The sequence below is a fragment of the Amblyomma maculatum genome, chromosome 1, assembly GCF_055883805.1.
Source record: "Amblyomma maculatum isolate TAMU_Amacu chromosome 1, ASM5588380v1, whole genome shotgun sequence".
In the NCBI taxonomy this organism is placed as follows: domain Eukaryota; kingdom Metazoa; phylum Arthropoda; class Arachnida; order Ixodida; family Ixodidae; genus Amblyomma; species Amblyomma maculatum.
In genome coordinates, this window is record NC_139344.1 from 156,228,384 (window position 1) to 156,245,986 (window position 17,603).

Here is a 17,603-nt window from a genome sequence, read left to right on the forward strand (position 1 = left end):
TATTGTCTTCCACACTATTCCAAACAAAAAATACTAAAAAAAATTGTCATGTCTGCTCCTTTAAGAGTGCAAACACAGTATTGCATATTTTTAAAGATGGTGAGCAGTGTACACTGTCAAACTACAGGATAGTGCAGGTTGTAAGTATAATTGATATAATTACAATCAAACTCGGATATATCGAACTCGAAGGTGATCGTGAAATAGTTTGATATATCGATAATTCGATATACAGAGATCAGCTTGAGACGCTACTTGCGATCGTGAAAAATGATAACGTATTTGTCGCGTAATCAACCCACTCGCATAATGAACCCACTCCCCACTTTTGCTCCTGAAGATTTGAAAAAAAAAATTATTAAAAAGCGCAATACAGTTAAATCTCATTACAAGAGACACTGTTATAAGAGACACTCGGTTATAAGAGACATTTGAAAATGATTTGGTTGGTTTTCCTATGTCTGCCATGTCAACAACATTGCATACAAGAGACATGGTTACAAGAGACACTCGGTTACTAAGGACAACTTTTTCAGGTCCGTGGAGTAAATTCTTCACTATTTAGAGGAGAGAGACAACCCAGGTGTGCTCATGCAATGCAGCTGAAGCGTACCAACTCGTACATGATGCACTTCAGATTCCCTTAGCTAAATTCTGTTCCATATCAGTGTCCTTTTTGTATTGTATGTCAGGAACTGAGGAGTGCTTCCCCATGATTGGAAAGTCAAAACGGCATCACATTACTGTTACCTAAGAAGCAAATCAAAATGCATGAATGACATCCAGCATTTTTTAATTCCTCAGTGTTAGAATTTGATCACAAGGTGAAAGCTTAGAATCCTGATGTCTTTCTCTTTGTGAATCAACTGAGGGTGATGAGCCTGTAAGCATCTGAGGTTGACGAGCATGTAAGAATGCCTCAAAGGTATTAGAGCAAGAGGAAGGCTTGCAAAGTGAAATGCTTTACCTCCAGAATTTGGGAAGGAATACATTCTGCACTCACAAAAATGCATACTAGTATGAATAGCTTCTTTAAGCTTTCCTGAACAATTTCCTGTTAATGCATGTGAATGCATTTATATACTGATGTGCAGTGAACTGATCAACAGTGATTTTAGAATTTTTGGTTGCAAGAGACCTTGCTTACAAGAGACATCTTTTTCGGGTCCCTTGAGTGTCTCTTGTAACGAGGTTTTACTGTAGCTGCAAAATGCCATTTGACGCGAACAATGCTAAAAGTTGGTGTCATGATCCCAGCTGACCGTGTGCTTTCGTTAATTTATAGATGTAAGAATGGATGACTCTCAAAAAAAAAAAAAACCTGCCTCTTCCTAATATCTGCAGTCGCCATAGCTTACGCTGCGCCGCATGTTCAGCACAAGTAAGAACAACTCTCAAAAAAAAAAAAAAAAAAAAAAAAAAAAAAATGCTGCTTCATAATGTTCGCAGCCACCATAGCATACGCCACGCCGCGTGTTCAGCACAACGGCAAGAATAAACGCCTTCTGCAAAAAAAAAAAAAAAAAGTGAAGCTGCGCCAGTAGCCGCCGTAGCTTACGCACGTTCAGCATGACGACACGTAACGCGCATCGCACATCAGCCATCACGCGCAGAGCGTTCACAATACACACTGGAGAAAGTGTCTACCACGAGCCGCGCTGGCTTGTCCGCGCATGCGTAGTGCGTGCTGCTGCCAACGAAGACCGGAAACAGAGGAAGGGGAGAGATAAAGCTGGGCAGAAGTGTGGGCACACCCTTGCACTTCGCTTTATCGCGTTCTCCCCCTCTCCCAAACACGACAGCTGCACTGATTCGCTCTCGTTCCTTCATGCACGGGTGAGGTGGTGAAGGGTGGCTGTTCCTGGCCCTACGGGGCTGGGACTAGTAGGTCAACGCCGCTTGCGGTGGGGGCTAGCCTGCCACTGAATTTTTATCTGTTGTAGGCCGTCATCACACCCGCCACCGCTTCGGTGGTGGATGACGGCTGTTGCGACGCGCGTCTTTCTCCTCCTCTTCTTTTTCTTGTTCTCTATTTTCTCTTCTATCCACATGAGGCAGCGGAGGTGGCTCAGCTACAGAGCCAATAGCAGGCCCGTGCATTTTCTTTTCCTTCTTCCTACAGTCGCAACAACGACCTTCACGCACATGGCTTGCAAACACTACGTGCTGGCGCGACAGCGATCACCGCAACATGCGCGCCTTTAAGAAAGGACGCAGCACTGTCCTAGACCAGCCGTCACCGAGCTGTGCCCTCTCATTAATCCCGCTCAAGACTTGAAAGCGTCTTGATTTTGCATAACAATAGTAAGCAATACTCAGATATAAAAGGCATTCTCATAAGTTAACTTCCTACAGTTTAATACCTCAGGTTACGGAGTACAAAAGGCATATACAGGATTAAAATTGAACACTACAATAAGCCTTGTGTTAACTGCAAGAAAGTGTAGCTCATGTAAAAGAAATCACCATAAAAATAATAGCACAGAAACTAAATGTGATCATGAATGTCTACAAATGCATGTTAAACTCCTGCCAACACTAGAGGCAACAAATGTAATACTATTCTAAATACTTCCTACAAACCACACTGCACAAAGTCCCCTAGGCTATGGTTGCAGGTACTGCTCAAAACACAGCAAGTAAGCACTGAAACATACGTGAGTGCTTGAGATTCCTTCAAGAAGCAGTCGAGTGATTTCAGCTTGACGATCAAAGTCAGCCTGGCAGGAACGCACATCCTTTTCTGCCTGTTGACAAATATGAGGAATTAAAGAAAAAAAATTATTATAACTGACTGAAAACACTACACTTCAGCATTCAGGGTATAATGAGAGAGAGAAGATGGATACACAGGATGAAAGAGAACTGAACTAGAGTTGAGGATGTCAGGATGTCACAGAAAAGTTAAACCTCAACAGTTACACGCATCTGCACTCCAAGAAAGCCTTAGTGCCAAACACAGGCCATTTCTAAAAGTCCTTTGAGAAAATCGTAATTGTAACTGAGTGCGCAGAATCGAGCATTGCTCACTTACTCTGCTTAGAAAAAAAATATTCAATCAGCAGCTCAGATATTAAAAACACACTGCAAAAATGTGCAGTGATTTCGAGCTGCTAACATCCCTGAGCCAGAAAAAGTAATAAAGTTTGATGTTTTATAACATATGATAGGAAACAAACAAAAAATTTACATATGATAGGGGAGGGGAATGCTAAGTCAGTGCTTTGTTTTGTCTGCTTCTATTCTCCCCACTGCTCTCTTAGGCCATGAGACGTTATACTGTTTCCCATCCATAAAAAAAGTATGATGCTCCAATACTTTGTACCTGAACTTAAAAATAAGCTCATCACAGCTACTTATGGTAAAGTCGGCTCTGAATGGCAGGTATTTTAACTGGAATAAAAACATTTAGGCCACATTTATGCTCTGTTCAGTCTTGGCATGCACTACATCAAAAGTTGTCTAAATGTTGCACATGCAAAAGTATATTACTCAACTGTTTGCCCCTCCTACTTCCCAAAATCTTGCTGAGAGGTAGGACAAAAACACATGGTCAGGTGTAAAATGACAAATTAAGACTGTATGGTACGGTATGTTGTGTTTAGTGTCACGAAGGTGCACATGGGCCACAACTGTCACTACCATAACAAGACATTTTTGGTAGGTCAGGGTAGTCAAAAGTTCCGTTTTTGTCTACTCTTATTCAAGAAATTTTTAAGCTCTCTTATTTGCACCGACAGTGGCCTACGTTTTGGTGGTGTATGTAGCCAGCATGAATAGGAATACTATATTTGTCAGCACAGTGCACTAAGTATGAAATGAAGTATGAAATAATGAAGCACCTTGGACACTTTAACAATTTCAGCATTAAGATGCAGTGTCCACATTTGTGGACGTGAAACTCTGAAAGTCCACTGAAGTACATCCAATCATGCTAGAATTATATTTTCAATAATTCTAGCACTTATAGAAATAACTCGAGCAAACTACGTTTCACCAAAGCGTAACACTATAATGTGCAATGTTGCAGGGCATAAGAGCAGTTTTCCACAAGTTCACGAGAGCAAAGTTAAACTGTACGCTTGGTTGAATAGGAGGCCACAGCATCCACGAAACACGATGGCTGACTTGGGCATTTTAAAGTCAGCTTTTGCTTCAAGTCTACTTCTCCAATTCAAGTCCAAGCTAGGTTTCAAGTCAGGTTTCTGCATTCAGGGGTAAGTAAGGCGCACAAACTAACGAATGTGGCTGTGAATATAGCCTATGAGCCTATGCTTCTTTCGTGAATATCAAACAGTTTCCAAACGAATGTGGCTGTGAATATAGCCTATGAGCCTATGCTTCTTTCGTGAATATCAAACAGTTTCCAAGTATCATAGCCGGCTTAATAAGATATAACAGCTACTTACATACACAGCGAAACACTAGAGGTCACTTTTAAAGCATGCCGACAGCCAACAACGTTTATTTATCCCCTTCAGGTTCCAATAAAATTTTCTTAAAGGAAAAATTTTTTTTCCAACATGCATAATCAGTAGGCCCCCAGGCAGAGTTCAAATATAAAATATCATGCAAAAATATTAATATTTTGTTTGCGTCCACATATGTGGACATAGCAACTCAAAGCTGCTATTTCCGGAGTCCTCCACTACGGCGTCTCTCATAGCCTAAGTCGCTTTGGGACGTTGAACCCCACAAACCAAACCAAACCATCAAAGCTGCTACATGAATGAAAACATTACAACATTTTCTGCATTTTCTAACTGATTATTAAGCATGAATAAATGTTTTCCTCTGAGAATATCTTGCGCCTTCAAGACTAACACCTGCACACAAATCTGCATATTATATACTGCTCTACACGAAATAACGAAGCGCCGCAAACACTAACAAATTCAGCATTAAGACACTGTGTCCACATTTGTGGATGCGAAACTCTGAAAGTCCACTAAAGTACTTTTTATATGTCTAAGATAATGAAATCTGGCATGCAACATCTACATTCCCTTATTGACACATTCATTACAAGAAACGGTATTATTAGGCATCGGTTTAGAAAGAGGAATGCAGAAATAAGATCTGCTTATTCGTCCAGCCATAAAATGCTGCGATGTCCATCTTTACTTGCTGTTTATAAAAACATTTTGCTGTAGCAAAAAACGATGGCGCCACATACTTGACAGGGCGGGTCCAAATAGTACTGGTGCCAAATTCAAATGCAGAAATTCGCATTCCTACAAAGATACAGTGCAATTTGGGTCGCGTCCACATATGTGTCACACATATGTGTCACATATGTGGACGCAGCGCCTGAAGGGGTTATAGTTTTTATCTTCAGAACAATTATTAGCTTGCTTCTATACACAGGTGCTAAGGCACCCTGCAAGCAGGTATGCACACGGATACATGCTATTGCCGCAGGTACATTCTAACATGCAAATTACATCTCTATACAATAAGAGCACTGAGAAACTTTGCAAAAAAATTGTTAGTTCAGAGTGTTCTGGCATGCTTTTTTCATTACTAGGGGCACACTGTTCCAACTACCGCACGATCGCGCTTATTTCGCATGCTAGCAAGGTGATGTTAAAAATCCTGCAAGGTAGGCTGCAGCAGTATGTGGATCGGGAGCTTCCGGACGTGCAAGCTGGGTTTCGCAAGGGCAGAGGAACTAGAGACCAAATTGCCAACCTTCGCTGGATCATGGAAAAAGCAAGAGAGTTCCAGAAACCCATTTACTTCTGCTTTATTGATTATGCGAAAGCGTTTGACTGCGTAGATCACAGCAGATTGTGGCAAGCTCTCCAAGAGATGGGAGTTCCAATTCACCTCATCTGTCTCCTCAGGAACCTTTATGAAGGGCAAGAGGCCACAGTCAGAACTGGGCATGGTCTTACTGATTGGTTTCCGATTGAGAAAGGGGTGAGGCAAGGCTGCATACTGTCGCCCTGCCTATTTAACCTATATGCAGAGTGCATCATGAGGAAGGCCGGTCTGGACGAGTCTTCAGCTGGAGTGAAGATTGCTGGAAAACGTATCAACAACTTTAGATATGCGGATGATACCACTTTAATGGCAGAAAGTGAAGTGGAACTCAAGAGACTTCTGATGCACGTACAAGAAGAGAGTGAGAAGTTTGGGCTTAAACTGAACATTAAAAAGACGAAGATCATGGCGTCTTGCCCTATCAAGTCCTGGAGCATCAATGGACAAGAAGTGGAAGCTGTGACAGATTTTCTGTTCTTGGGCGCCAAGATTACCTCGGAAGGAGACTGCAGCCATGAAATTAGGAGACGCCTGCTTCTGGGAAAGAGAGCAATGGTTAGCCTTGACCGCCTAGTAAAGAGCAGAGACATTAGTCTACCGACCAAGATCTGTATAACCCGTGCTATGGTCTTTCCAGTTGTGATGTATGGATGCGAGAGTTGGACTGTGAAAAAGGCTGACCGCCGAAGAATTGACGCGTTTGAATTGTGGTGCTGGCGAAGACTCTTGAGAGTTCCTTGGACTGCCAGAAGATCAAATCAGTCGATATTGTCGACCATAAACCCTGACTGCTCATTGGAGGGTCAAATTCTAAAGTTAAAGCTCAGCTACTTTGGTCATCTGATGAGAAGAGAGGAGTCGCTGGAGAAAGATTTGATGTTGGGAAAGGTTGAGGGTCGCCGGAGAAGGGGTAGGCAGCGAACGCGATGGTTAGATGGCATTCTCGAGGCATTGCAGATGAAGCTATGTGATGTTAAGAAGATAGTGAGAGACCGGAAAGCGTGGCGTGACATGGTCCATAGGGTCACGAAGAGTCGGACACGACTGAACGCCTGAACTGAACTCAGGAGGAGGATCAATGAACGAACAGCTCTGAACCTGAACATTTAACCCCAGGTGGTATTGGCTCTACAAAAGGGCCTATTTATACCTGCACACTAAAAAATACAAAACCTGTCTAATACATCCAGCTCCTGTTCACTGATGACTCATTGAATCCCTTTACTTCAACTAGCATGACTCTGTAGCCTAGTTACAGGAAGGGGGGAGGGAGAAGTGGGTAAAAAAGTGGGCAGGTGGTTGTGCAAAGCCCAAAAGGACGAGAGCGTGTCTTCGCATGAGCTAAGCGCCAGGGTGTGATCCAGTCTTGTAGGCTATGAGCATCCCAGGTGAGGTGCTGGGTGTGGATCTGCTGCAGCCCGCTGTTGATTAGGCACAGCATATTACACACTTCATTTCAGATAAAATTTCATCCGGAGCTAAGGAGTGTTAGGCAGCTTTTGAATGCTTGTGGATTTCTGCAACACAGCAGCCTTCATAAATGTACTGAAAGCACGTAAGGTAACCGATACAACTACAGCATTCTGCATTATAACCTGTCAAAAAGATGCACCTCAAATTCCAGAAGAAAATGTTAATTATCAATGACTAGATATTAGCTGTAAATTACGGTCAGTTTGTCATATATGCTGGCGATGATGGTAAAGCACATTAAAGAACTGGCTCACTGATACAGCAGACTCCATGTAAGACAAACATGATTAAGCAAAATATGAGGAACAATATGCTAACATTCTGTGTTCTCTATAAAATGAATGTAAAAAAAAATCCATTTATTATGAACAGCTCCCCATATGCTAATATACCTAAAGTTGCCGTCATAATAATAATACTGAACATGCTTGATCAGTCAAACACACCGTACCTAAAAGTAGCTTGGAGGCTATTTATACATATGCTTGTAAATGCTTATGCATAAATCGAAGAACCCCTTTCCTACCTCCTCTATGTTGTACAGAAGAACAAAACACTGAAGAATGCTCCTAATTAAACTGGCCGTGACTTTAGGAGTGCTTCACAACAGATTCCGATACAGCCACGTGCCAAGCAGAAGAATGAATGATGACATAAAAGTACACACAATATATGTATGTGAAAAAATGAACTTCCAGATCCCAGCCTTCTTCACAGCAGTTCATCATACCCCTCGAACAGTGCATTTCGAAATGGCAGGCTTTATAAGTTTATAGGGCTTTAACATGCCAAAGTGATTACGGCTATGAGGGATGCCATAGTGGAGGTGTCCACAAATTTTGACCAAAATTTTGACCTGGGGATTGTGCAATGACATCACACAGTACACAAGCACCTTGCTTTTCGCCTCCATTGAAAAGTGCCCACTGTGGCCGGGACCGAACACGCGCACTTGAAATAAGCAGTTGAGCAAACTAACCACAGAGCCACCGCAGTGAGGTGACTGAAATGACAAATGCGTAGTGTTGACATAATAGATTGTTTGGGCAGCTCAAAACAATTTCTTCAAAATAATGTTGTCAAAAGCTGAGGTAAGCAGAAAGAGAGCATAAGCATTGTTCAGAACCACACAGTGCTCAATTTCAGATTTATGCGGCAGGCGGTGCACATAAGGCCCCTAAAGGCTCACAAGCAGGAGCAAATTGTGGCATGCATAAGGAAACAATCTGCAATTGCTAATTTCGAACTCAAAACAATATTCTACTGCTGACAGTGAGCAGCTTTACCTGTTGAATTTCTTTCTCAAGAACTTCAGGATTGACTTTGGAGGCCAGTAAGCAGCAGGAAAAAGATGCAACACATCACAATATAAAGAGAAGACATTTGCCTAGGTTGGCAGAGAAAGTAACACACTGAGATTTAAAATGAGAGACTATATGAACAAAGACACTTGATACTAAAATGTAAGGCAAAGAAAAAAAAAAAACTATTTGCTTACTTCGAAAGCCTAACTAAGAGTTTTCTTTCATGGAAAAAAGGAACAAAAAATGCATACAAAGAAAACTGAGTTTGCATGTGAATAGCGCTCCATAAACCTTAACTGATGCAAAACACTAACAAAGGTCAATCAAGAACATGGTTTCATTATTCAGTATAATCCCATGAACATTAATGTACTATCGGAGACAAAATTCACTTGATCATTCCGCATGCTGGCCAGAGCAGCTGAGACCGCATCACCGTGCGCTCCCATGGTGACATGCCTGGTGACGAGACCCGCACTGCGAGCATGCGCAACCATTCTTACGTTCGAGCATGCTCATTTCCTCACTCTTAGCCGCTACTATACTGCTACTAGTCGGTTGGGGGGTGCGCCGCCGGATGCCGTTGCTATGAGGGCCCGCTGCTGACTCATCGACGCTGACAGGCGCGTGTCTCTCGTTTGTCCACGCAGTTCCACATAACTGCATTAACGGTCGTCGCTTGTCTTCGACACTTTTCCAGCCATAATAAAGCAAGAAATGACCGATCACAAACCCGTTGTGATAGCATATTTCGAGAGTGCCAGACGAGCCCTGGTGCTTTTCTGCATTTTAGCGGTCAGATAGGATGTTTTAAACTTGACAGCATTAAAAAGCGCCTATATATAGGACGGAGAATAAAACCACGCAATGATGTGGAGTGGGGAAAATTTATAATTACACTAACGAATAGCGTCGTGTCTTCCTTTTTCTCTACTTTTGTTTTCTTTACCACTTCTATTAAATACACCAATTACCAATCACTATTTAGTCTTCATATTCTGACATACTATGCCAGTACATAATCACCCACATCTACGCAATTATTTTTTTGTACACCGCCTTTTCTTTTCACACATCTTTATTTTCAATTATCAACTGGTATAACTTTAGTACACATCAACAACACATGTTACGAAGCCATTAACATGGTAGAGCATTTACTAGGTGTCCCTGTAACACTTTTCAACAAAAGGCCTTTCTACACCTATGCGCTGTGTGCCTGCCTGGCATGCAGTGGAGTGGGGTCGGTCATCAATGGAAAAAAAATTTGTCTCAGCTTCGTTTGAAATTTCTGCTATTTTTCCTTACTGAACCTCGACGACAGACGACACAAGAGTTTTCAGCAGAACGAGCTGCTTACCTATCGTGAGATATAGGCAACCAGCTACGTGGGCATTAATTATCACGTGTGTGTGTGTGCTATGAAACAGTCATTTCGAGTTTGGCACATCACTACAGTAAACCCGTGGAGCCTAATTTTCTGAGGTGTTGTACATTTAGTGGCCATCCTGATGGCAAGTGCAGTATTTTATTAACAATAAAATAATGTAGTTGGACTGCAATTGCTACATGCAAGTAATTTAAAAGAATCCGAAATAAATTCGATTAGAAACATTTTGTTCACACATTAAAAAATGTATGCAAGGCACAAACAAAAACTAGTGAATTATAAGTTTTCCATGGAGAGCAATTACTTATGCTATCCGCCATGGCATTGAACTGTGGAAGAGATGTATAATAACATCGGGTTGTCCCTCATATTTATTTGAGAGGCGTATTTGTTTTCTACGTATCCCATTATAATCATGTTAGGCTTATTGCGATTTATAAATCTGCACAGCTTCAAATGTATCAGAAAAACCTTTAAATTGGTTCCAAAAAACAGCTTTTGCAATCGGAGTCTAGAGCAATCCAGTTCTTTTCTCAATGTAGCTACTCAAGCAGCGCCGGAGTGCATTTGTATTGCTCCGCACCAGTTTTACTTTGTGTCGTTAGGATGCAGAATCTTAGCATCTCAAAGCAACCACAAGCTTTTAAAGCAATTACGCGCTAATACTTGTGCATATCACTTCACTATCTTTAAGCAAGGAATGCCATAGTGCACATCACTTCACTATATTTAAGCAAGGAATGCATATAGTATACTATATGCATTCCTTGCTTAAAGATAGTGAAGTGATATGCACAAGTATTAGCGCGTAATTGCTTTAAAAGCTTGTGGTTGCTTTGAGATGCTAAGATTCCGCATCCTAACGATACAAAGTAAAACTGGTGCGGAGCAATACAAATGCTCTCCGGGCAATTACTGAATAATGCTACTCGCTAATTTCTTTCTTTACACAGTGTTTTAACAGAACACGGATAAACGAAAAAAAAAAAAGTGCAGCCTCGTCCACTTCTAGCTATAACACGGTCACTGCTTTCAAAGCGTCATTGCGTCCGACCCAGCCACGCAATAGAGCTTAGTGGCAAGCCATGTGAAGCAACAGGCCCGGGTCCTTCTGTGCTTGCATCGCTTTGTATCGATATGTGCCTGCGTCGGGCGCAATGTTGCTTCGAAAGCAGTGGCCGTGTTATAGCTAGAAGTGGACGACCCTATACATGGACGCTGGGTCTTCTTCGTCCGTGTCTGTCCTTCGCTGCATGAAAAATGTCACAAAATTGCCCTGCTGTACTACCTCGGCACCACGAACAAAAAATTTGCAACAGTGTTTTTCAATACCATTTTTCCAGCGAGCTATATTATATATGTTATCTGACCAAAGAATATTGCCAACCTGCTAATCCCTAAAAGCACAGCACCTTGCCAATGCGATATCATATGTTTGCACTAACATTATGAGAAATACCGTTTCACAGCCCGCGCAGATATAATTTAAGCCTGCACAGCTTGTTCTCTATATTTTTCTTCGTCCCACTGAATTAAACTGGTTTATACTTCTCCTTGCACAATCACGTTATAAGCGTCTTGTCCAACCGTTGAAATGCAAAGAGACCGCAGCGCCAGATAGGCCCTCTGGACAGCTGGTTTTAACGGCATTGTAATTGTTCCTTTATTTTTTTGAAGACGGGGTTCTCAAGCACTACACTCGAAAGTGGCAAAGACGAGCGCAGCCAGTCTCTACACCAGGTGCATCACTGTGAGAGCGCGCGGTGATACGCTCTGGACTGCTCCGGCAAGCGCGGGGGATGGTCCAGTGACTTTTATCCTCGATAGTAAACTCTTTGTAAACTGCTCACTAACTCCAGAACAACAGGTCTTCAGACCAGGTAATGCCCAATTGTTGCATTCAGCTCATCACCATTGTAAAATCTTATTCCGACTGCAGCTTTATCAAAAGCAAGAAACAGGAATAAGTTGCTTGAGGCAATATTCAGATTTCATATAAAGCCATCCCTGTAAGAGGTGGATTGTGTGCATGGGGTGTTGCAGTGTGACAGCACAACTTTTGGTACCCCATATTGAAACTAACGATTTTGTAACATGCATGGTCTAGTCGTTTTAGATGCAAGGTTCTGGCTTAACACATTATACTCGTCAAGATATCACAGCCGTGACCTTTCTGTTTGCATTGTTAAATCTCCAGGGTTACTGTTTCATAACACTGACAAAAATAAATTGCTGCGGTTTAATCCTGCTAAACCCAAAGGAAGCGAAAGCTTCGTTCGGCATGGTTAAGTTCCTCGTTACAATCATCATCATCACTACTATCATCATTATCAACCATATGCACAGTCTCTGTCACCCCTGTTGCTGTTGCTTCAGAATCACTGAAACCATTGTCAGAGATACAGTCGCCGACCGTTTTTTCGGAAAATGGTCCGAATAATCGAACAGTCCGAAAAATCCGTCAACATAAATAAAAGCCACTTTTCTGTGAAAACTCAGATTTAAAAATCACGAACTTCGCTGCTCTCCATGTTTTGTTTATACGCCGATAACAGGGAGTTATAGCATAGCGCGATCTGCTACCTTGGCTTCCGCACGCCGCCATGCTCACATGCTCACGTTACAGTGGCTAGAATAAGGGAAGTGTGCGGACTACGCTGCCGACTCTGAAGCCCTTCTGCGATGCTCCAGAAGGGAAGATCCAGGGGGCGCTGACGCCCACTTACACATCGGCTCACTGTGTGTCACCTTCTCACCGTGCAGTTTATCGGCCGCGTTTGAGATATTCCTTGAAGATTCGATGAATACTTTCTGCTCTTACTGTGACTTCCACTTTTACAATGCATTTTTATTTATTTGCCAACTACTGTTAAACCTGGTTATAACAAAATTGTAAAATGTCCGCAATTTTACGTTACATCCAGGTTTTCGTTACATGCAGTTTTCGCGTGAAGACCCAAAAGGACAATGTAGAACGAAAGCCAGATTAAGAATTCATGTAAGGGAAACAACCTAACCTTGAAAGTGTTTACAATAAATCAGAATTATTCAAAGTCATAGAAGCGGTGAAATGTTTCGAGATCGCGCTGATAGCACGGTGCGACTGCGGTGGCAGCCTCCACCTCCTCTGCGGCTCGCACGACGCGTCCACGAGGGAGCGGGAAATGAGGTGGAAGAGGAATCAATCTGAGGGAGAGTATGTGCGTTGGCGCCGCCGCCACGCTCGCCCACTTCCCTTGCCCCAGAAAACTGACTCTGCCGCGAGTCGCCGGCGGGCTCCGCTGTCCCCGCAACAGACGCGCTGCGCTCGGGCCAACGAGCAACCGCGTGGTGGCAATCGGCGCGCGCTGCTCGGCCCACATCTTTTTTCTGTTATTTTTGACCGCTTTTAACCATGAATTATTGTAGTGTCATGTTCAGGAAGCAAAAGCAGCGGAGACTGCTGCGTCTGCCAAGGAGATGCGGCGTCGGCGCTGTATCAACTGCGATCGCTCATTGCTATAGTAGGCGTTCCTCTCACTTCAGTTCGTGTTTTATTGTCCTGAAACTTGCAGAGCTGTGCCAAATTTCCATCCACTCGGCACTAGCTAGGAGACAGTCGGCATCGCGAGTTCGTTATCAAGGTCAACCACTGCGTTCTTTACATGGAGTTTTCAAGTACATGTACTTCAATGAGGGCGGTGTTGAGGAATTGAAAAACTTCGTAATATCAAGGAATTCGCTACATGGAGGTTCGTTGCATAGAGGTTTAACTATATCTAAGTCATGCCGATGTAAATTTATGTCTGTACAATGGTCTTTTTTAAGTGGAAGAATTACAACCCGCAGGGATTTTGTCGGGGTAGCTTTGCATCCCACTTTGAGCCATCACTCCAAGAAAAACTTGCTGCCAGTAAGTTGCGGACACGGGCCGAGGGAGAAAGGTTAGCTTTGCGGGCCACAGCGCTAGACCACTGCGCAATTTCGATACCCAGTTGTTTTCACGTGCTAAGCTGGCAGCTCGCAAATGGCAGCGCTGCAGCTTTCAATAATTTCGGCACGCAGAACAACCCTTCCTAGTACGATCTGTACCTGCTTTTGTAATGAAGTACAAAACAATGGCTTTGTCGCCGGCTCATCATACACCGTCAGGCAGAATTTGCACCAAAAAACAACACAAGGCGCCCACATCACGCGTGCAGTCCAGGGTTCAAGCACACATTTCATGCACCGACCTGACAGCTAAGCGGGAGGGTGCGCCATCTATGTACAGTGCGGGATGGACATCTCGCACTGTACTATCACAGAAGCAGAAGTGGCGGCGATCGTGCTGGCCATTACCTACGGAGACGCGACCAATCGAAAGCTTCACGTAATCACCGACTCACAAGCGGAGTGTCGGCTCCTTCTTGCAGGCAGAATACCTACAAAATGAGCTCGCTTCACAACTAACCCATTGGCTACAAATTCACTGCTCAAACATCAGATCACTTGGGTTCTCGGGCACTCCGGATTGGAAGGTAATGAGGTCGCGGATAGGCTACCTCAAGGTCACACAAACCGAGCGGCCACAAATCCCAATCTCACAACTAGCATTCCTGTCCCCGCGGCTTATGGCACGCAACTTATGTACCTACGAGACCAACGTAGGATTTATTCCTCTCCACACAAGGGACTAAATGCACAGGAAATGTGGGAATGGAGACAGCTCCAAACCAATACTTACCCCAACCTACATCAATACAACATAATGTTCCCAGAACACTACACAGACATATGCCCTTGGTGCAACGACCAGCCCACAGTCTGCCACGTCACATGGGAGTGCACAGGCCTCTGCTATGCTCAGATCTAGAGACCCAGCGTAGGCTGGTAACTCAGGCAAGAGCAGCAGCCCAGGCCACTGGGGTCTTGAAATGAAGACTCTACTCACTGCCCCCCCCCCTCCCCCTTTTTCTTTTTTTTTCTTTTTGAAATAAAGTTTTATCTCTCTCTCTCTCTCTCTCTCTCTCTAGCGGAGGCATCACCAGACGGCATCAACGCTCCCCATAGGCGCCGCTTGGCGGTAATTGCACTTCAGTATTCTAGCTACTGTACTCGCGTGATTCGATATGGAGGGTGCGGCCGCCAGTGCGCTCATGGCGATTGCAGCACTCGTACTGGCTGGTGCAGACGTGGCAGTTGTGCGCGCCGCTGAAAAGCATGCAACTCGCTCAAGGCGGTCACCGCGTGCGCAGTGGTTCCCCCAGAAGTGAATCATGCTAAGCAGTAACCACTATAACCCTCCAATTAAAATATCTTGGCCAGTCATACCACTTCACGACGTACTGTAATGCAGTCGATCGTGCTGCAAACACATGCACATGCCGAGCGAAGCAATAATGTTCAGTTTCCATGGTTAACGACGACAGTCAAGACCGCGACATGGAACTCGCGGGAAAAAAGCAGGCGGAACCCCTGAATCACGAATGCACTGAACCCCTCCGATTGTACCCTCTTGTAGGCTGCCACGATAAAAAAGACAAGCATTCGCTTATTGCTACTGCCTCAAATGGTGACGAACAAAAAACCAATCTAGTCCATCCAAATGACTGCTTCGTCTAGCTTTCACGGCCACGCAAAACCGGTTGTTTACAAAAATGACACCCGCTTGCGTCTAAGTGATGCCGATAAAATGAGCCTTCGGCCAAAAAAGGATCTCCACAATATAGCTCGCGCCAAATTTGGTCCAAAAAATTGAATTTGTGGAGACCATAAATATTGGTCGTGAAAATGTACACGTTCCTATGGGCTGCATGACGGTTCTTGAATAAAGTCCAAATCATTAGAGTCCGAAAAATTGGTCGGCTACACGAGTTTTGACAGTTTGTGATCTACCCCCCTTAGTATCAAGCCATTGCATAGAGGCTTTCCCTCCTTCTTTTCAACCATGCAAAGCAGATACCTGAAGTAAAGACCAAATTTGACCAAGCATAGAAGAGACTGCTCTCAGAATATATTGTCTAAAATATAAGCATTAGGTCTTTTTGTTTTGTTTTTTTTACACTGTGTAGCAGTGCTCTTATTTACTGCAACGACAGCAATTGTGCCCTCTAATATTACCACATTTACTCTAATATAACGACAGCTTTTTCCAAATTTGTGGCTCTCAAAGTCTATTCTTGCGTTATAATCGAATACTGCAATTCGGTTGGCCTAAAGCAGTGCCGGGGTGCAGTCATATTGAATTCATCACCACTTCGTTTCCGCGGTTTTACGCGGTATGTTATGTTGGCAACCAGGGAAGCCATATCAAACAAATCCCAATCTATCCAAAGTAAAAAGCGTTTCAATTTTTGCTCGTAGGCTCAGGATCACATTGTCACCTTTATCCCGTGCTTTTTGCATATTTCGCAGTGAATTAGTGTGGTTACTTCCGTTATCACATTTCGCACGATGGCCACGCGCCATGCACAGTATGATGCTTGCTTGAAAAAAAAATCTATTCTGATAGCAGAAGAAATTGGAAATTCTAAGGCAACTCGACGGCTAGACGTTTACTATACTCCGTTTCATACATCAGGTGCAACGCAGCGAAAGCTACGCAAGTAGTCCGCAAGAAAAAAATCAGGAGGCGTGTACCACTACGCGCTCGTTCTGTAGGCGAGTGGTTTCTGCCGAAACGGGCTCTATTCCGAGCATACACGTTTGCAATAACATGCTTCGCATGCTTAGACATCTTCACAGAGCGGATCTTATAGAAAAAAATGCGCACCAAAGAACCATTTTCTCAAAAAGAGATGCGCAGCGCGGAGGACACAACCAGCGCCATCTGGTGGCATAGCTGGCAAGGTTGCGGGGCGGCAAAACGCGGCACGAACAAAAACGACATAAAAAAACATACAAATTAGCCGAATCCGACCTTTTCTCCCTAAAAAAGGTGCTTTTTATGAAGTTGATGGCAAATGTAAAATGTATTAAGGTTGCAGACAAAGCAACTATTATTTTCTCTCGTCAAGAGCAGGCACTATTTTTTATCGCGGATGCGGAGAGCGCGAACAAGAGCTGTAGCTTTGGTAGTGTTGCACTTGATGTATGAAACGGAGTATAATCTATACCATATGGGGGTGGCGGATGCATCGGGAGGCGATTTTTAAATGTGAGCCTGACTGCAAAGGCTTCCCGAGGACGGCATCGTCTGAGAGGACTAGGGTGAAAACGAAGACTCAGTTTCTGAGAACTCTGCCTCCGATGATGATGACTAAAGAGCGTTTTTGATAAGACTTCAAGGGCCACAATGTCTATTAAAAGTACTTTTTCAAGCGCCTATCTCGTGTTACATTTGCGGTTTTATTTTTCCCATTGGGCAATATGCAAAGTGGCCCCTCGCGTTACAATCAAGGATAGTCGACAACTGATTTTTCAGACACCCAATTTTTCGGACATGCTTGATTATTCAGACTTTTTCCCGGCCTCAGGACATACCTTATGAAGTCAATGTATTATGCGGCTCAAAATTTCGGACACTCTAGGGAGGGCTATTAGATTTTTCGGACATTCCAGTGTCAGCTGGGCCAACTGCCACACATTTTGAGCGGTGTCGCCGCCAACTTGTTTGTTTACTTTTTCTTTCGATATCCTCGAAACCAGTGCCGGTCTTGCGTGCCGCTCCTCAGCTAAACTGACGCTGGATCGAGGCTGTATTATTTTCC

General features: G+C 43.6%; 1 protein-coding gene across 1 annotated transcript in view; it reads right to left on the reverse strand.

The window, feature by feature from the left end:
• The window catches only part of EndoB (SH3 domain containing GRB2 like, endophilin-B), a 62,272-nt gene that overhangs the window by 24,023 nt on the left and 20,646 nt on the right, over positions 1-17,603 (reverse strand). The window contains exon 6 of the mRNA XM_084589422.1: positions 2,658-2,747. Within this exon, the coding sequence (XP_084445548.1) occupies positions 2,658-2,747 (90 nt within the window). The remainder of the gene's footprint in view (positions 1-2,657; positions 2,748-17,603) is intronic.